The sequence below is a fragment of the Rhinichthys klamathensis genome, unplaced genomic scaffold (assembly GCF_029890125.1).
Source record: "Rhinichthys klamathensis goyatoka isolate OS25496 unplaced genomic scaffold, OSU_Roscu_1.1 h1tg000323l_1, whole genome shotgun sequence".
Lineage (NCBI taxonomy): Eukaryota > Metazoa > Chordata > Actinopteri > Cypriniformes > Leuciscidae > Rhinichthys > Rhinichthys klamathensis.
This window is the reverse complement of record NW_026606839.1, coordinates 1,022,186-1,040,820: the sequence shown is the minus strand read 5'-3', so window position 1 is coordinate 1,040,820 and position 18,635 is coordinate 1,022,186. Positions and strand designations below refer to the sequence as shown.

The window sequence follows — 18,635 nt, the reverse complement described above, 5'->3', positions numbered from 1 at the left end:
AACAGCTTCATCTGCTGGCTTATTGGCGCATAGAAAACACTGAAAATAATATGGAGAAACATATAGGCTACATAATATATGTAGAACAAAACCCTTACATCTTATTTTTATTGTTTGTAATATAAACGAGAAATAATGTCCTCAAAATTATGCAAACATTAGATTAAAACTAAAAAGTTACAATAATTTTAGCAGGTGGCAAGCAAGCAGAGAGAACTCAAACTAGGGCTCCCATAATCAAGAAGGCTGCAACTGCGCATGCGCGCGTGTCAGATGGGACGTAAACAAGCTACAGGAAGTGCAGCTGTTACATTGATCATAGCAGGTTTGTGGACGGATTATTTTTCTTAATATGTTTATAATTATTCTCTAATATTTGATCAGCATTATGGCTTATTTTATCGTTTATACGGCGTATTAATCTTTTAATAATTTTAAATGTCGACTTTGTCCATTAAATCCGAGGTTCGTTAGCAGACATGCTAAGCTATGAATCTCCCTTTATGTAATTTTGAAGATTTAGTTATAATCATTGTTGTTATTAGACTTTTTCTCGGTGGAAATGCAGCTATTAAGTGCGTTTCATTCATTGTTTTTCAAAATAATCTGTCATATGGTCTTGCTTGTGTTCAATTGAACGAAACAGCTGCTGTCAGGAAAGATTTATTCTGTGCTTTAGTGGAGAAAATCTTTTCTTCATAATCTGTCGAAATGCCTTTAAATCACCATGATTGTGTGGGTTAAAGCCGTGTACCTCTGTTTTGAATGTAAGGTGATTTCTTACGGTGCTTTTTTTTTTTTTTTTGATTTATTAAGGGCAGGGCCCGCAGATAAAATTAGTTCTCTCTCTCTCTCTCTCTCTCTCTCTCTCTCTCTCTCTCTCTCTCTCTCTCTCTCTCTCTCTCTCTCTCTCTCTCTCTCTCTCTCTCTCTCTCACATATATTTATACTCTTTCACACACACTCATTTTTACACGCATACCTTCAATGAATGAAATCATCTTCATTTTTGTACTCAGTTGTCACACAGCAGAATTGTTTAAATGAACAAAAAAACTACCTCATACAGATAAAAAAAAATGTGTCTACTACCAGCATATGAATATTATTAATATAAATGTATGTTATCTTGATTTAGAGACTTTTATGATTGATCTGAACTCTTTTAAAGTCAACAAACTCAAAAGTTCCCCTATTTACTATCTAAATACACGTTTTAGGTGTAATTGAGATTATTCATTTGAGATAATTCACAAATGCATGTTTAAAGATAAAAAACTTTGGTCCTCGTAATTTTTTTATATTGATATGTAATAACTTGCTCCGCTTCTGATATGATTGCACTTTTTCAACTGGAAATCTTATTTTTCCACCCCCTTTTTTGGTTTTAATAAGATCTAATCTTGCAGGTAATGTTTGAGCGTTTGTTGGTAGTTATGAATACAAATGGGCTGTTTTGGATGTGGGCCTAACAAAATATGGTTGTACACTTAATCAAATAAGATAATAATTATAGATGACAAAGTTTGTAGCTCAAAGTGATAGTATTTGGTCCTATACTTTTAGGGTTCACAATGTGAGACTGAGAGAGTTTTTTAAAAGCATAGTTCACCCAAAAATGATCAATTTCTCATCATTTACCCATCCTCATGTCGTTCCAAACCTTCATGAGTTTCTTTATTCTGTTGAACACAAAAGGAGATATTTTAAAGAATGTTGGTAATCAAACAATGGACGGTATAGCCATTGACTTCCATAGTTGGAAAAAAATACCATGTAAGTCAATGGGTGCCGTTAACTGTCTGGTGACCAACATTGGTGGTTTGAAGTCTGTGCATCTCGACCAATAAACCCCTTTTTTATTTTAGTGACAGAATTCACTGGTCCTCTAATAGCAATAAAGATGCAAAAAACATTATGGTCACTAGAGAGCGGTGTTTTCAGTGTTAAAAAGTTACATTGGCAGATTTGAACATTTAGTCACACATAGTCACACACAGTTTACAGAATGGGTTTTGAGAGACATCCTGATCATTTATTTGAAGGTTATCTAAATATCTCATTTAAGAAAACTGCTGTTTACAAAACAGACTTCTGCCATGATGTACTCAAAATGTGTTTCAACAAACACAATGTAGATGTTCTTACATTTCAGATTCACCATTGTGCATCAGAAAGAGTGTCAATAAAAATGGCAATTGTATTTAAAGTATGAGAATCTGAAACAACTTGTCTATTTATCCCTGGTCAGGTGACATGGAGAGGTGATGCGTCATCAGAGCGAACAGCCAATCCCAGGGCATCGTGCTGCAAGGAGCCAATAGCAGGGCAGCGCAGAGATGACCGAGTGTTTCCTGCCACCCAGTAGCAGTCCTGTGGAGCAGAGGAGGGCGGAGCATCCCGGGAGTGTGGCGCGTACCCCGAGCTCGGAAGAGATCAGCCCTACGAAGTTCCCAGGTCTGTACCGTACGGGCGACCCCTCGCCCCCTCACGACGGACACCACCATGAGCCGCCCGACGTGGTGTCCGATGACGAGAAGGAGCACAACAAGAAGAAGAACAAGTTTAAGAAGAAGGAGAAACGCAGTAAGATAAACACACACACACACTCATATTTACACTCAACAATGCCTCATACTGATGCACTGATCTAAATAAATACTTGAATGTTATTGCATAAAAAGAAAGGGCATAGAGAAAGCACAGGCACACTTCTCATGCAAAATATTTAACAAAAAGTTGTTTGTTTGTTTTTGAATCTTGCAGCATTTGAGCTGCACTTGATTTTAGTATTTTATTATTTAGTGCAATCATATTCAGACATTTTAAGTATCTGAATGCCTTTTGGAGCCACTGTAGATCTTTGCTTTTCAAGTCATTAGATTGTAACAATCATTTCTTGTCTTTCATTTATGATTTTGAATTTCAGTAGCAAACATGCTTTTTAGATACTTTTATCTATAATTCTGTTAGATACTGATTTCTGTGAATCAGTTCAAACTGTCGTTTCAGTAAATCAAATCAATATTACGATTCAGTTATTCATTTGCGTCATCACAATTAGCACATTTTACTGTTAATGTTAATTAGCACAAATCACACCCTGTGTGCTAATTTTTAAAACTACAGTATGTGCATATTAAATATTAATTTAAATGAAAATGCGGAATTAGATTTCCTGCTTGTGTTTAAATGGTTGTGGGAAACATGCCTGGATTATTTTAGCAATACATTTTTGGTTGAAATTATGGTTCCTCTATTTGACCTACGCTACCGTTCAAAAGTACGTTTTTTTTTTTTCCTCAAGGATGCATTAAATTGATAAATGTCAGAAAAGACAGTTATAATGTTTTCTATTTTAAATAAACAAATATCAAAGAAAAATCCTAAAAAAAGGAATGAAATCACAATTTCCACAAAAATATTAAGCAGCACAACTACTTGATGATTTTTACTACAATAATCATAAATGTTTCTTGAGCAGCAAATCAGCATATTAGAATGATTTCTGAAGGATCATGTGACACTGAAGACTGGAGTAATGATGCTGAAAATTCAGCTTTGATCACAGGAATAAGTTACATTTTAAAATATATTAAAATAGAAAACACATTTTAAATTGTAATTTAAACAGTAATTTTAATCAAATAATTGCTGCCTTAGTGAGCAAAAGAGGCTTCTTTCAAAAACATAAAAAAAAATCTCACCAACCCCAAACTTTTGACTGGAACTGTATGTATCAAATGTCATCAAAAGGTTGGAAAATATTGAGATACATATTATAAATGTATATCGAGATCTAGATCATTGCCCTTGATGTGCAAATGTTCCAGTTTCTGTGCCGCTTCAGAGTGAATTCATTATTCTCCTGCCACTATATTTAGCTGGCTTACAGCAGCCTATTGCACACAAGCAGGAAGTGATGGAGCTTTAAGGACACACCCTGTAGGTGTGTTAGAGTGGCTGAGGAGGGGCGTCACGGGGACCTGCTGATGGGGTGTTAGTGAGCAGCCGAACACTGTTCTGCTCAGGGTGAAGTCGGTGTCAGGACGAGGAAATGGATCACTAAAAAAAGAGCTGGCACAGGGGGATATTGCTAAATTGTAAGCTGACCTCTTTAGAGCAGTGCTTTTCTGTGCCTTTCTCTCGGTCTCATTTCGTTCTGCTCATTTCAGTCTCGCCCAACCTTGAGAGAGACAGACGGTGGGACAGTAAATTTTGCACAGCAGTTAATAGGACGTTTTTTTGTTCAGCATCAGGTCTTGGAAGAAAGATGTGATCTCTTCTCTTCTCATTTAGTCTCTTTATCTCTTTTTTTTTAATCTCCTCACCCTTTTATCTCCTCTCCCTGTAGCTGAGGGATACGCCGCTTTCCAGGAGGACAGCTCTGCCGATGAGGCCGAGAGCCCGTCTAAGATGAAGCGCTCCAAGGGCATCCACGTCTTCAAGAAGCCCAGTTTCTCCAAGAAGAAAGAAAAGGATTTCAAAGTGAAGGAGAAGGGACCTAAAGAGGAGAAGGCCAAAGACAAGAAGTCCAAAGACCTGACAGCAGCGGACGTGGTGAAACAGTGGAAAGAGAAGAAAAAGAAGAAAAAGCCAAGCACAGAGCCTGAACCGGTGATCACGGAGACGACGACGACGACGTTGCGGCCGATCTTCGGAGCGCCTTTAGTGGAAGCGGTGAGGAGAACAGCGCTGTACGATGGTATACAGCTCCCGGCCGTCTTCAGAGAGTGTGTGGACTACATCGAGAGCTACGGCATGAAATGTGAAGGCATCTATCGTGTCTCTGGTATGACCCTTTTCTACTTTCTGTGAACTGAAATTTTATGTTTGTTTATATCTATTTAAAGGAATATTCTGGGTTGTTTTCAACTTTAACCTGTGTACACCCTTTATGGAGCGGGTCAAATTGACCCTAATTGGATTCAATACAATTCCTCAAAAATCACACTATGAAAAACAACAAAGATTTAGATCCAAACTGTAAACTTTTAATATCAACATTTGTCAAACATTACAAAAACATTATATCTGAAAATATGATTTATAAAAATGTTTTTGGTATTGTTAAAAAATGTTAAATTTTTGACAAAATTGGAAAATAAACAGTATACTGACTTTTTTTGCATATACTGTACATTTTTTTTTTACATTTAATGCTTTGAACATCGTAACTGAACAATAAAATTTTGCTGTATAATGAAAATTTTTAATTTTCCTAAGTTAACTTTCCCTAGTTTCCTAAGACCTATTTCCCTAGTTTCATTATTCATTCACAGGGAAGTGAGAAACCAAACATAACAAAAACATACATCAAATAAATGTTTTTTATTAATTTTTTGGCTCTGTAAAGCTGCCTTTGAAAATCCTACATAAAAGTTTTGGTTAAAAGCTAGGTATTTTAGATATCTTGAATATTGAAATGAGAGCTTATTTTACTATCTGTGTCTGACAAAGATTTTCATCTGTAATTTGCAAATAATTCTAAACACTGTGATTTTAGCTTTTTCAAGTGTGTTTGGTTAGGGTTAGATCACTTTTAGATACACTTGCACGTTAGAACTGGAGTTGAAGTGCCCTGACATACAGAAAATAAATGTTTTTATTTTGTGTCTGTACAGTTGCTTTTGAATATCTGCCTATGAGGGTCAAATTGACCCGCGAACATCACGAACGTAACAGTAATTTTGTTTGTATATGTCAAAACACATCAGCATGTTGAAACTTTGCATGCATGTTCATCATGATAAATGAGAAAAAGTCACAAAATATCAAGAAAAAAAAACAAAGGTTAACCAGTATTTCCAACAACTAGAAAATCTAAACGGGTCAAATTGACCCGCAACATAACACAAGGGTTAAAGGGTTAGTTCACCCAAAAAAATTAAATTATCCCATATTCTTTCAGCCAAACACAATTGGAGTTATATAAAAAAATATCCAGGCTCTTCCAAGCTTTATAATGGGAGTGAATGGTACAATAGATTTGAAAAGAGCGCCTCCATCCATCATAAAAGTAATCCATCATACGTCGGTTCAGAGATCACTCTTCCGCCGGAACTAGACTCGAGTACGGCTGTTGCTGGAAGCCAGTGATTATAGTTTGTGAAGTTATAAATATGGATATTTTTCTTACAAAAACACATCGCTTTACTTCAGAAATCCTTTATTAACCCTCTGGAGCCGTATGGATTACTTTTGTGGCGCTTTTTTGGGCTTCAAAATCTTTCGTACCATTCACTCCAGTTATGAAGCTGGGAAGATCCAGGATATTTTTTATTATAACTCAGATTGTGTTTGGCTGAAAGATGACCTAGGATGGCTTGAGGGTGAGTAAAATATGGGATAATTTTCATTTTTGGATGAACTAAACCTTGAAGTAAGTTATTTCAGACAATAATTTTAACTTGTACAAACATTTAAATCATCTCTACCTCATAAGTGGGCTTGGATCTCTTTTTGGTCCTCTTGTGATAAAAGAGTATTATTCCACTTTCCATTTATGATGTTTAATGCAAAGCTAGACTGCTGAAACGAAGCGAATGTTTGAAAACTAATATCTGAAATGTGTTACGAATATCTGAATGGACAGTGACTACATGTGTCTCTCAGCAGCTTTCTTTTATCCGCTCTTTTCAAAGACATAAAAAGTCCAAATCAAATGCGCCTTGCAGCTTTTGAATCTCGTGTTAACTCTCTCTGGTGTCGTTTCTATAGGTATGAAGTCTAAGGTTGACGAGCTGAAAGCGGCATACGACCGTGAGGAGTGTCCATGTCTGGAGGAGTATGATCCACACACAGTGGCCAGCCTGTTGAAGCAGTACCTGCGAGAGCTGCCCGATAACCTGCTGGGTAAAGAACTGGTCCTGCGCTTCGACGAGGCCTGCGGGCGGCCCAGCGAGGCAGAGAAACTGCAGGAGTTTCAGAGGCTCCTGGGGGAAGTGCCCTCGGGGAGCAGACTCCTCCTGGCCTGGCTCATCACTCACATGGACCACGTCATCGCCCGCGAAATCGACACCAAGATGAACATCCAGAACATCTCTATTGTACTCAATCCCACTGTACAGGTGAGCTTAGAATATACAGGTGATGTTTTGATCATCAGTTTTAGATGTGATATGGATCATACTACGGTTGTAGTGGCATGTCCATCTGACAATATATCAAAAATGATATGTGTGTGTGTGTATATATATAAATATATACATATACACTCACCGGCCACTTTATTAGGTACACCTGTCCAACTGCTCGTTAACACTTAATTTCTAAGCAGCCAATCACATGGCGGCAACTCAGTGCATTTAGGCATGTAGACATGGTCAAGACAATCTCCTGCAGTTCAAACCGAGCATCAGTATGGGGAAGAAAGTTGATTTGAGTGACTTTGAACGTGGCATGATTGTTGGTGCCAGAAGGGCTGGTCTGAGTATTTCAGAAACTGCTAATCTACTGGGATTTTCACGCACAACCATCTCTAGGGTTTACAGAGAATGGTCCGAAAAAGAAAAAACATCCAGTGAGCGGCAGTTCTGTGGGCGGAAATGCCTTGTTGATGCCAGAGGTCAGAGGAGAATGGCCAGACTGGTTCGAGCTGATAGAAGGGCAACAGTGACTGAAATAACCACTCGTTACAACCGAGGTATGCAGCAAAGCATTTGTGAAGCCACAACACGCACAACCTTGAGGCGGATGGGCTACAACAGCAGAAGACTCCACCGGGTACCACTCATCTCCACTACAAATAGGAAAAAGAGGCTACAATTTGCAAGAGCTCACCAAAATTGAACAGTTGAAGACTGGAAAAATGTTGCCTGGTCTGATGAGTCTCGATTTCTGTTGAGACATTCAGATGTTAGAGTCAGAATTTGGCGTAAACAGAATGAGAACATTGAACCATCAAAGGGGGTCCAACCCGTTACTAGCATGGGGTACCTAATAAAGTGGCCGGTGAGTGTATATATATATATATATATATACACTCACCGGCCACTTTATTAGGTACCCCATGCTAGTAACGGGTTGGACCCCCTTTTGCCTTCAGAACTGCCTCAATTCTTCGTGGCATAGATTCAACAAGGTGCTGGAAGCATTCCTCAGGGAGTTTGGTCCATATTGACATGATGGCATCACACAGTTGCCGCAGATTTGTCGGCTGCACATCCATGATGCGAATCTCCCGTTCCACCACATCCCAAAGATGCTCTATTGGGTTGAGATCTGGTGACTGTGGAGGCCATTTTAGTACAGTGAACTCATTGTCATGTTCAAGAAACCAATTTGAAATGATTAGAGCTTTGTGACATGGTGGAAGTAGCCATCAGAGGATGGGTACATGGTGGCCATAAAGGGATGGACATGGTCAGAAACAATGCTCAGGTAGGCCGTGGCATTTAAACGATGCCCAATTGGCACTAAGGGGCCTAAAGTGTGCCAGGAAAACATCCCCCACACCATTACACCACCACCACCAGCCTGCACAGTGGTAACAAGGCATGATGGTTCCATGTTCTCATTCTGTTTACGCCAAATTCTGACTCTAACATCTGAATGTCTCAACAGAAATCGAGACTCATCAGACCAGGCAACATTTTTCCAGTCTTCAACTGTTCAATTTTGGTGAGCTCTTGCAAATTGTAGCCTCTTTTTCCTATTTGTAGTGGAGATAAGTGGTACCCGGTGGAGTCTTCTGCTGTTCTAGCCCATCCGCCTCAAGGTTGTGCGTGTTGTGGCTTCACAAATGCTTTGCTGCATACCTCGGTTGTAACGAGTGGTTATTTCAGTCACTGTTGCCCTTCTATCAGCTCGAACCAGTCTGGCCATTCTCCTCTGACCTCTGGCATCAACAAGGCATTTCCGCCCACAGAACTGCCGCTCACTGGATGTTTTTTCTTTTTCGGACCATTCTCTGTAAACCCTAGAGATGGTTGTGCGTGAAAATCCCAGTAGATTAGCAGTTTCTGAAATACTCAGACCAGCCCTTCTGGCACCAACAATCATGCCACGTTCAAAGTCACTCAAATCACCTTTCTTCCCCATACTGATGCTCGGTTTGAACTGCAGGAGATTGTCTTGACCATGTCTACATGCCTAAATGCACTGAGTTGCCGCCATGTGATTGGCTGCTTAGAAATTAAGTGTTAACGAGCAGTTGGACAGGTGTACCTAATAAAGTGGCCGGTAAGTGTATATATAATATGTGTGTGTATGTAAATAAATATATATATTAACATAAATTAAAATACATAAATACTTTTTAGGTCTATAGAAGAACATTTGTTATCAGTTCGTTTTAGCCGAGTAAATATCATGAACAGTTTTGGACCTTTTTCCATTTGCGATATTTTGTAAATATTCAACACATTATATACAATTTATGATACATTATTAATAAATTATATATATATATAATATATATACATATATATTAAAAAGTTAAAAATATTTCACTCATTTATATGTTAAACATTTACAAAATATTGGATGAACATTTATTCTAATTTGATTTGATTGATTAGCAAGACTTATTATTATTTTAAATTCAACATTTCAAGTTTCTCATATTACTCAATAATCTTTCCTCTCAGATTAAATATCATAAATAATACAGATTATTTTTCCATATGTAATATTTAGTCAATTTTCAATACATTATGTACAGGTGTGCCAAAAAGCTACTTCTGTACCCTGTATGGATGTATACTGCACACAGTAAAGATTCTCTGATGGGAAGTTTAGTATAATAAAATCATGATATACACTCACTGTTTCAGTAGAGAGTTTTTGATGTGTTTCTGCTCTCAAACTGAAGGTTGTCCTACTTTACAGTCCCTCAGGAGACATGTAGGATGGAGGTGCCCTCATACTGCTAATGAGGTCTTTGTTTGGGGTCAGTTTTATTTGAGAAGTGACTGCAAATTATGTGGAGAAGAGGGGGGTGGAACATTATTGGGCAGTAACACCATAAATTTAACTCCCATAAACCTTTTTTAAGGTTCACTATGACTGCATATTCCTGTATAACACAACACTCTCTGGTTTCTAGATCGGGAACCGCGTGCTGTACGTGTTTTTCACGCACGTCCGTGAGCTGTTCGGTGATGTGCCTCTGAAGCCGGTCGTCCATCCACTGCGCTGGTCCAATATGGCCACCATGCCGACTCTACCTGAGACCCAGAAGAGCATTAAAGAGGAGATCCGCAGACAGGTGATTCACAGGATTGAAACACACAGGACGTTATATTTGTGACTGATTTAGATTTATATAAAATATATATATTCCCATCAAAAGTCTTAAAAAAAATCCTCAAGTTGTTCCAATCCAAACCATAAGAATTTCTTTCTTCTGCTAAACACAGAAGATGATGATATTTTGAAGATTGTGGGTAACCAAGTAGTTGGCGGTTGTCATTGACTTCCATAGCATTTCTTTTTTCCCCATTCTATTGAAGTCAATGGCTACCATCAACTGTTTGGTTACTTTGCTCTTTACAATGTAGTTTAAAAATGCCTTCAAGCGTGTGAATCTCGCATAACCCTTCAACAGGTCACAGTTCACCCCAAAAAAGAGAGAGAGAGAGAAAGAAAGAAAGAAAGAAATTGTTTTGGATGAAGGAAAAATAGGGGAAAAAAAAGGAAATACATCTGTATAAAAAAAAACACACCGTAGTATTTGTTGTATTGCTTTTAATTTATGCATAAAGACATTTATTACTAAAAGCAATGTGCTTAATTTCATTCAAAAATAGATTCACATTGTATCTTCTACCTGGAAGAGGAACCTGTATCATGGAAGAAGTTTTGTTTTATGCTTTACATAAAATGAATAGTTTGAATGTGTCAAAGGCAAATGTGTCCTTTGTGAACAGGGAAATGCACGTGATATTCAAAACAGGAGATGAATCCAAACTCTGTGAGTGTGGAGAGACTGGAAACAAAAACAGTTGGAACAGCGTAAACAGCCCTGATGTGACGCTTCAGTGTGTGAATCTAAAACTACATTTTATCGCTCAGAGGTTGCTCTTTCATATCTCTGGAAACGTAACGTAAACGTAATTTTTTTAAGTTATGCTTGTTAAAGGTATCAACTTTGTGTCAGATGTTTTTCCTAAAATTCTGTAGGAGAAATAAGAATAGACACAAGTGAGTTGATCGTTTTCATACAGTTTGAGTTTAGAGCTGTAAAATGTACAAAACAGTTCGGATCATTTGGTCTTGGGAGAAATGTTCGAGTTCATATTGAGATCTCTAACTTTTGATTGCAGATTGCCGAACACAATTTAAAACATTGTTGAGATCTCATCTGAAACTAGTAGAGAGATTACTGATGTGTTTTTCTCAGGAGGAAAGAGAAACAGGAAACAGAGCATGAGAAAAATTGGCTGTAGGACAACTGAGATTTTAAAGAGATCTAATTTGTAGTGATTACCTACAGCAGAAACAGTGACGTTTAATTGGCTCCTTTCCGATGGCGCATATTAAATGTTTACTTATCCTGTTAGTGATGTCTTATTTAATGTGTGTTTGAACAAATCTGTTTTTATTACAGCCACTGCAGGGCTCGACAGTGCGAGCATTACACTCGCATTTGCGATTAAAAATAGATGTGTGCGAACTGTGGTGCACGTGTGCGAATAAAGGTGTTTGTTTTTTTTACAAAGACTGCTCTGCGCTGAACCATTGTTGTCTGTTGAAAAAATAATAATCACGTGATCCACACAAATGCGCATTAAATAAATGGGTTTCATGGTGCAGCGCATCGTATCACCTCCCTATGCTAAAAACACGTGGAAAGCGCGCCCGCGCCGCTGTCTCCTTTCCACAAGCGCTTGCCTGTTTAAAATCCAAATTGGAGTAGAAACTTAATTCTAGTCTTGTGTGCCATTTAAATGTTTGTGATCATTGGGTCTCATTCATGAAACACGAGCAGAACGAATTTTTGTGTAAGGTGGTTCTGGCGTAAATTTTCGGATTCATTAAAATGTTTGTATTTTCCAAATGTTAGTTGGTACGAAAGAAATCTACAACTGCTCCCAGCCACGCGTAAATAGTGAGTTTAACATCCGAACGTTTTGCTTCACCTCAATCGGGTACATATTTACACAGCATTTTGAAAAAATATTATATATAGTAATTACATATGGTTTTTCTTTTTACTTCTGGGACTGTGATTAACAGATGAAACTCCATTAACTGCATCTGTAATATGCTGCCAAGCTTCCTTTTTTTTAGGACCTGATACGCCACTATGTAGCCTACGCTTGAAAATAAAATGTGGTGTTTTGAACGAACTTTTGATAATAAAACTTCAATTTCTGCATCTGAGAAATTTTTCTTTTTCGTTCGCTTTTGAAAAGGCATGTTGAAATCCTTCGTTTGGTGTCATAATATGATGCCCATATATAGTTGTCAGTCGGATTTAATGGGCGGGATTTATGGTAATTGAGAATGAGCGTGCACGCGCGTCCCATTTACGACTTATTGGAATTCATTAACACACACACACACATTTCACTATCACATCTGACGTTTATGAAGTATTTATGAATCAGGAGATGAGTTTTCGGGAAGGTCTCTTTACGCGCAAATCTCTCTCATATTTACTCGTATATTTACGAATGTTTCATGAATGAGACCTATTGATTATAAAATAAATTGTGTTTTGAGTTTCAGCTAAAGGAAAACTTTAATTTCGGTTTCAGTATTTCAGTAAAAAAAAAAAAATGTCAGTGCATCACTAGTGATTTTGTGTTTGTTCTTACGGGTCTTCGCATCTGTCCACGTGTCTTTCTGCAGGAGTTCCTCTTGAACCGTCTGCACAGAGATCTGCAGGCCGGTGTGAAGGATCTGTCCAAGGAGGAGAGACTCTGGGAGGTGCAGCGGATCGTCACCGCGCTGAAACGCAAACTCCGCGAGGCCAAGAGACAGGTGAGAGCTCGACACTCTGACCCCTGACCCCTGCTTTACTGCACATCAGAACACAGAGAATCTCACAATGAGTTTGTCTGAGCAAGAGAAGCATCAAATACAACTGATGAGTTTTCAGAAAACTAGATTTGCATCCTTACAGAAAGAATATTTTTGATGTTTTAGATAAAATGAGAGTTTGAAAGGTTATAAACCCAAATAGAGATGGCAAGAGAGAGAATGGGTAGAAAATGTTAAGGAAATATACTACATGGAAGAACTGACTTTTATTTTGACCTTTAAATTTGATCTATGTATAATTTATTGGGAGAAATGGATTGAGTACTGTAATGTAAACAATGTATAGCCCGTGTTCTGTTTTTTTTCTTTTTTTTCTGTTATTTCTTTAATACGTTTAGTTGAAAATCAGTAATAAAAATAATGTTCAAAAGGAAAGAGAAAGATTGAGAGTAATGCACTATACGACACTACCATTCAAAAGTTTGGGATCAGTAGAGGTTTCTATTATCATTTTTTAAAGAAATTATATGAATACTTTTATTCAGCAAAGATGCATTAAATTGATCAAAAGTGACACTAGAGACATTTATAATGTTACCAAAGGTTTCTATTTCAATTAAATGCTGTTCTTTTGAACTTTCTATAAATCAAAGATCAGGGTTTCCCTAAAAATATGAAGCAGCACAACCGTTTTCAACATTGATAATAATCAGAAATGTTTCTTGAGCAGCAAATCAGTATATTAGAATGATTTCTGAAGGATCATGTGACACTGAAGACTGGAGTAATGATGCTGAAAATTCATGTTTTTTTTCTGTATTTTTGATCACATAAATGTGAGTCTTGGTGAGCATAAAAGACTTTCAAAAACATTAACAAATCTTACCGACCCCAAACTTTTGAATGTTAGTGTATATGAATGAACAGATCACAACTAACTCGCAACAAACTTTATTGTAGTTCCATTTATTTAAGAAACTGGCCACTAAAAACAAATATTTCCAACTATAAACTTTAATTTACACCATGTTATTTATCATGCCGCACTTCCAGAAACGTCCTGATGTCTCATTTCTTCTCTGTTCTTCTGAATCTGCAGGAGTGCGAGACTAAAATCGCACAGGAAATCGCCAGCCTGTCTAAAGAGGACGTATCAAAGGAGGAGATGTCTGAGAACGAGGAGGAAGTCATTAATCTTCTCCTGGCTCAGGTGAGACCACCTGCTCAGACGCTACTGCTACTTTCACTGCGTTTTAGATGCTGGTTCGACACTCAAACAGCTCTCTGGCAGATAAACAAATCAGCTGGTCAATGATAAGCAAGAAATGGTTGCTTTGCGTATTATACAGCCGTTTGTAACATATGAACCTACAGTAAGTCACAGAAAATGTACAGATGACTGCGTGCAAGCAGCATGTGACGAAAGGGCCTTTTTTTCATTCCAAATTCTACCCTACTGTTCTGCTACATACATACTTTACAAAGGGTAGTATGTGAATTGGGATGCAGCCAAAGATTCTGTCTGTGTGATGTCTGATGTGTTTCTCTGCCGCCCCCTGCAGGAGAATGAGATCCTAACAGAGCAGGAGGAACTGATATCTCTGGAGCAGGTTCTGCGGCGGCAAATCGCCACAGAGAAAGAAGAAATTGAACGATTGCGTGCTGAGATCGCAGATATACAAAGGTGAGAGTTCACCCACAGGGAAATCTGTTGCCAATTATTATGCTTGTTTGTATTCATTTGATTTTTGTGGGAAGCAACGTTTTGGTTTTATTAGTTATGGCTGCTGTACAGCAGATCTGAAACATGCAAGGGTCATCATTACTCTTTATCTTCCATTTTCTGCTTGAAACGACACGCACACAGCCGTCAGCAGGGCCGCAGTGAAACGGAGGAGTATTCATCAGATAGCGAGAGCGAGAGTGAAGATGAAGAGGAACTGCAGATGATTCTGGAAGACCTACAGAAACAGAACGAAGAACTAGAGGTGAGAAGAAGGAACACAAGATTAGTAAAAATTCTAATTTAATTGACCATTTGCTGAGCTCTGTGCCTCTGTCCTCTTTAGTTACTGCTGCTAACTTTAATGGGGACATATTATGCCCATTTTTACAAGATGGCATATAAGTCTCAGGTCTCCCCATAATGTGTCTGTAAAGTTTCAGCTCAAAATGCCCCACAGATCATTTATTATATCATATCATCTTCAATTTGTCCCTATTTGGGTGTGAGCAAAAACGCACCGTTTTCGTGTATGTACCTTTAAATGCAAATGAGCTGCTGCTTTCCGCCCCCTTTCCAGAAGAGGGAAGAGCCTTTACAGCTCGTGCTTCGGATACTCCAGAAACAACAAAACTGGAGAATCTCACGCAGCCAAAATGTCAGAAATTGTCAGTAGCGGTGTTCAGCTACATAGTCAAACACAGATGGAGAGACTCAGGAAGGACTTGCAACTTTTAGAAAACAACAGGATGTTTCTGAATGTTCAGTTGATGCATTTATGTAGTTGTTGTGAAGTTAAATTTATTCAACTTATTGATTAGCATGTTCCGTCATAAATTGTTGTACAGATGTGGGAACTGTAGTAGGATGTCAGTATTGACCCATCTTTCAGAATCAACTTTTGTGCAGATCCAGCATTGAACTGACCCTTGTTTGCGAAGCAGTCAGGTGTAAAATGATTTCAACAAACACATAAGACTTTACCTAGTTTCTTCGGCACATTTGCTTCATAAATGACTTCATCCAATGTGTCCTCAGTGGCTCGAATGCCGGGAGTCTATGGATACTCTTAGTACATCTAAAAAAAAAAACATTTTTAATGTTTATGTGGCGCTGACATTATATAATCATGGCAGAATGTATGTGGCTCATGACCAGTCATGGGTGGGGTTTGCAAATAAGCCTGAAAATAAGCTGTTCCAAATTTCCCCCTACTGTGACGTCAACACATCTGTGTCACAAAATCAATTTTCTTTATGGAATATTGCAGTATTAAATTATTTATCCGTGTTCATCATTATTTTTCGTTCATATGCCCTTATAATCTTTAATCAAAAGCATTAACTTCCCCTCTCCCTCACAATGACATCTCTCACAGTGACATCTCTGAGTGCATCAGTGTGAGGGCGGGACAAAAATGCCTCCAGCAACCTGTCACTCATATGAGCTCGCAGCAATTAGCAAACAACAATGATCCAATCAATTCCCCATAGCGAAAATCAGCAGTTTTTCTTGTTTGAGAAGCCATTTCACTTGTCACAATAGGGAAGAAAGCAAGACTATTCATCGAGTTCTATGTATCAGTCTCATGATGAGAGCTCTGTTTTTGATTTTCTCTCCAGAATAAAAACACTCATCTGAATCAGGCCATCCATGAGGAACAGGAGGCCATATTGGAACTGCGTGTTCAGCTCCGCCTCCTTCAGAGTCACAAGCTACAGCAGGAGCTCATAGCCCCGCCCTCCGCCGAACAGGCTCCGCCCTCCCAGCCCAGCCCAGAGGAACGATCTAAAGCGGATGAACCAATCAAACGTGTCGCAGCAGTCGCCATAGAATCCACTGCTGCTGCAGCTGCCGCCTCAACCAATGGGAAGCCTGGAAAAGATGCTATGAAGCCATCGCCCAGCAAAGACAAGGCCAACCTGTAAACCAAATGACCATCATGAAACACTTCAGCTGTACTTGTGTTTGCTAATCACATGACTGTGACATCTTGGGTCGAGGGTCAACAAGGTGAAGTGAGATGTTCATTACACTGGCAGAAAACTGGACAGCAGATAACAGAGGGAAGATGCGATCGGACTCAATCTGTGAAACGTAGGTCAGTAGGTCAAAAGAGAGACGAGTGTTGGAAACATTTCTGATTGGTCATTATCTACAATAGACTGAAATTGGATTCTTTTGACACGTTTAAGTTTGTATGTGAAGTTGCAGCAGCACAATCAGATCTTTGTGAGTGCTCGGATTTATTAGATCTGCCCTTTGACCCGTGCCTAAATGGACAGGGTGATTCTCTTCATTTTTTTTTTCCAAACAGTTAAGAGTATTAGGGGTTTTTGTTTCAAAAAGTGAATATTATCTGTCCAGCTCACCTTGCACCCCACGACCCCCCCAAAACATTTTTTAATTATATTTTGCATGAAGAAAATTAAGCTTTTTTTAGGACTATTAAAAAAAATATATATATATATATGCATTATAAAATTATTAGCATGGCAATTAAGCACATTTCCCCATAATTCTCATTACCTTAATGCAAATAAAACATCAATCTCATTACGCTCATCAAGAAAAAAATATTATGATATATTATTTACATTAGAAAGTAGACATCACAGCATTATATGTTGTACTGCCTTTATGCCGATTTAAATGTAAGAAATTTTATAGTAATTTAGTGGCAAATTGTTCTTAATAGTCGTGAAAATAATGCTGTAATGCAAAAAAATAAAATAATAATAATAATCTTTATGGTCCTTACACTAGTTTGCATTTTTTCTTCATGCAAAAATATTTTTCCGTTTCAATTTGGGTTTAAATGTAACCTCTGGACATCTTTTCTTATTATTCACCTCAGCATTTCAAGAAACTAAGCCATGAAATATTGAGCATAATAGGTTGTTATGATGCAGCAAATGTAATTGCAGCCTGTGTGAAATCTCCAAACCACCGGCGACGAGCATCCGTATCTTCTGTATTCATGTGACATTCAGAGCAAAAACTGCAATCATCTTTTAAGACGCCTGGCTTAACATGCAGATTTACTTTATTGGTTATTATTAACAAATGCTTCACTTTATTTATGCAGTTTAGTTCAAATGAGAAAGTGCACCGAGAAGTATCCTGGATGTCTATTACCGATGTGGGGGGGGGGAAAAGGTGCAGAAATCCTAGTGGGCTGCCAGTTCTCCTGTTGTAGGTCGAGGTCTAGAACCTCGATCAGTGAAAATGAAGTCGTGTGTGTTCTGAAACCACTGTGCCATAGGTGACTGTGTGCTGCCGCACAGAAGAATTACTCTGAAGACATTGTAATGCAACCAGATTGTATTTTTACCTATTAAGATATTCAAAGGAATCGGTTTTGAACGTTTATTCTAAATCTCACTATTTAATAGTCAACCTATATAGGCCTGTAACTGCACTAAAGTGTGCAGATGTGCACTTCTAGAACGTTTGTTGTGGAATTGGTAACATTTTTGTTCGTTTCCGTGCTTTCACGTTATGTCACTCTGTTTTTTTAAGACAAATTTCATGAAGCACAAGAATATTTTTGATTAATGATGAATTTCGAGGGGTAGTATGGGATGTTTTAATAAGTGTAGGTGAAGCGGTGAATCTCAAAAAGAAATGTTTAACCGCAATATCAAAAAAATATTTTGCATAAATAAAATTAAGCTTTTTTTGACAGTAATGGTCATGAAATGGAAAAAAGTAGTGCTGTCAAATCGATTAATCGCATCTGACATAAAAGTTTATTTATATAATGTTTACACACATATATTATAACACTTTTATGTTAGATGCGATTAATTGTGATTAATCAATTAGACAGTATTAAAAAAGGCTTTTATTTTTCTTTCTGCAAAAGGGCTTATTTTTCTTTTGATTTGGGGTGAAATATGAACACTCAGTTTTTGTGAGATCAACCCAGCCGCTCCTGAAGTTTTGGCACAGTTGTTACAGATGTTCTGACACACTGATTG

The 18,635-nt window shown here is 38.0% G+C and overlaps 1 protein-coding gene across 1 annotated transcript; it reads left to right on the top strand.

Annotated features, from left to right (window-relative positions):
* The first annotated feature begins 252 nt into the window (after window positions 1–252).
* On the top strand, window positions 253–16,755 carry ralbp1 (ralA binding protein 1). Its single transcript, XM_056271639.1, has 10 exons — window positions 253–325; window positions 2,251–2,585; window positions 4,354–4,791; window positions 6,720–7,069; window positions 10,048–10,209; window positions 12,798–12,929; window positions 14,029–14,139; window positions 14,492–14,613; window positions 14,797–14,917; window positions 16,275–16,755. The coding sequence occupies exons 2-10, from the start codon at window positions 2,339–2,341 to the stop codon at window positions 16,578–16,580; spliced, it is 1,989 nt and encodes a 662-aa protein (XP_056127614.1). The 5' UTR covers window positions 253–325; window positions 2,251–2,338; the 3' UTR covers window positions 16,581–16,755.
* The last annotated feature ends 1,880 nt before the right edge of the window (window positions 16,756–18,635 follow it).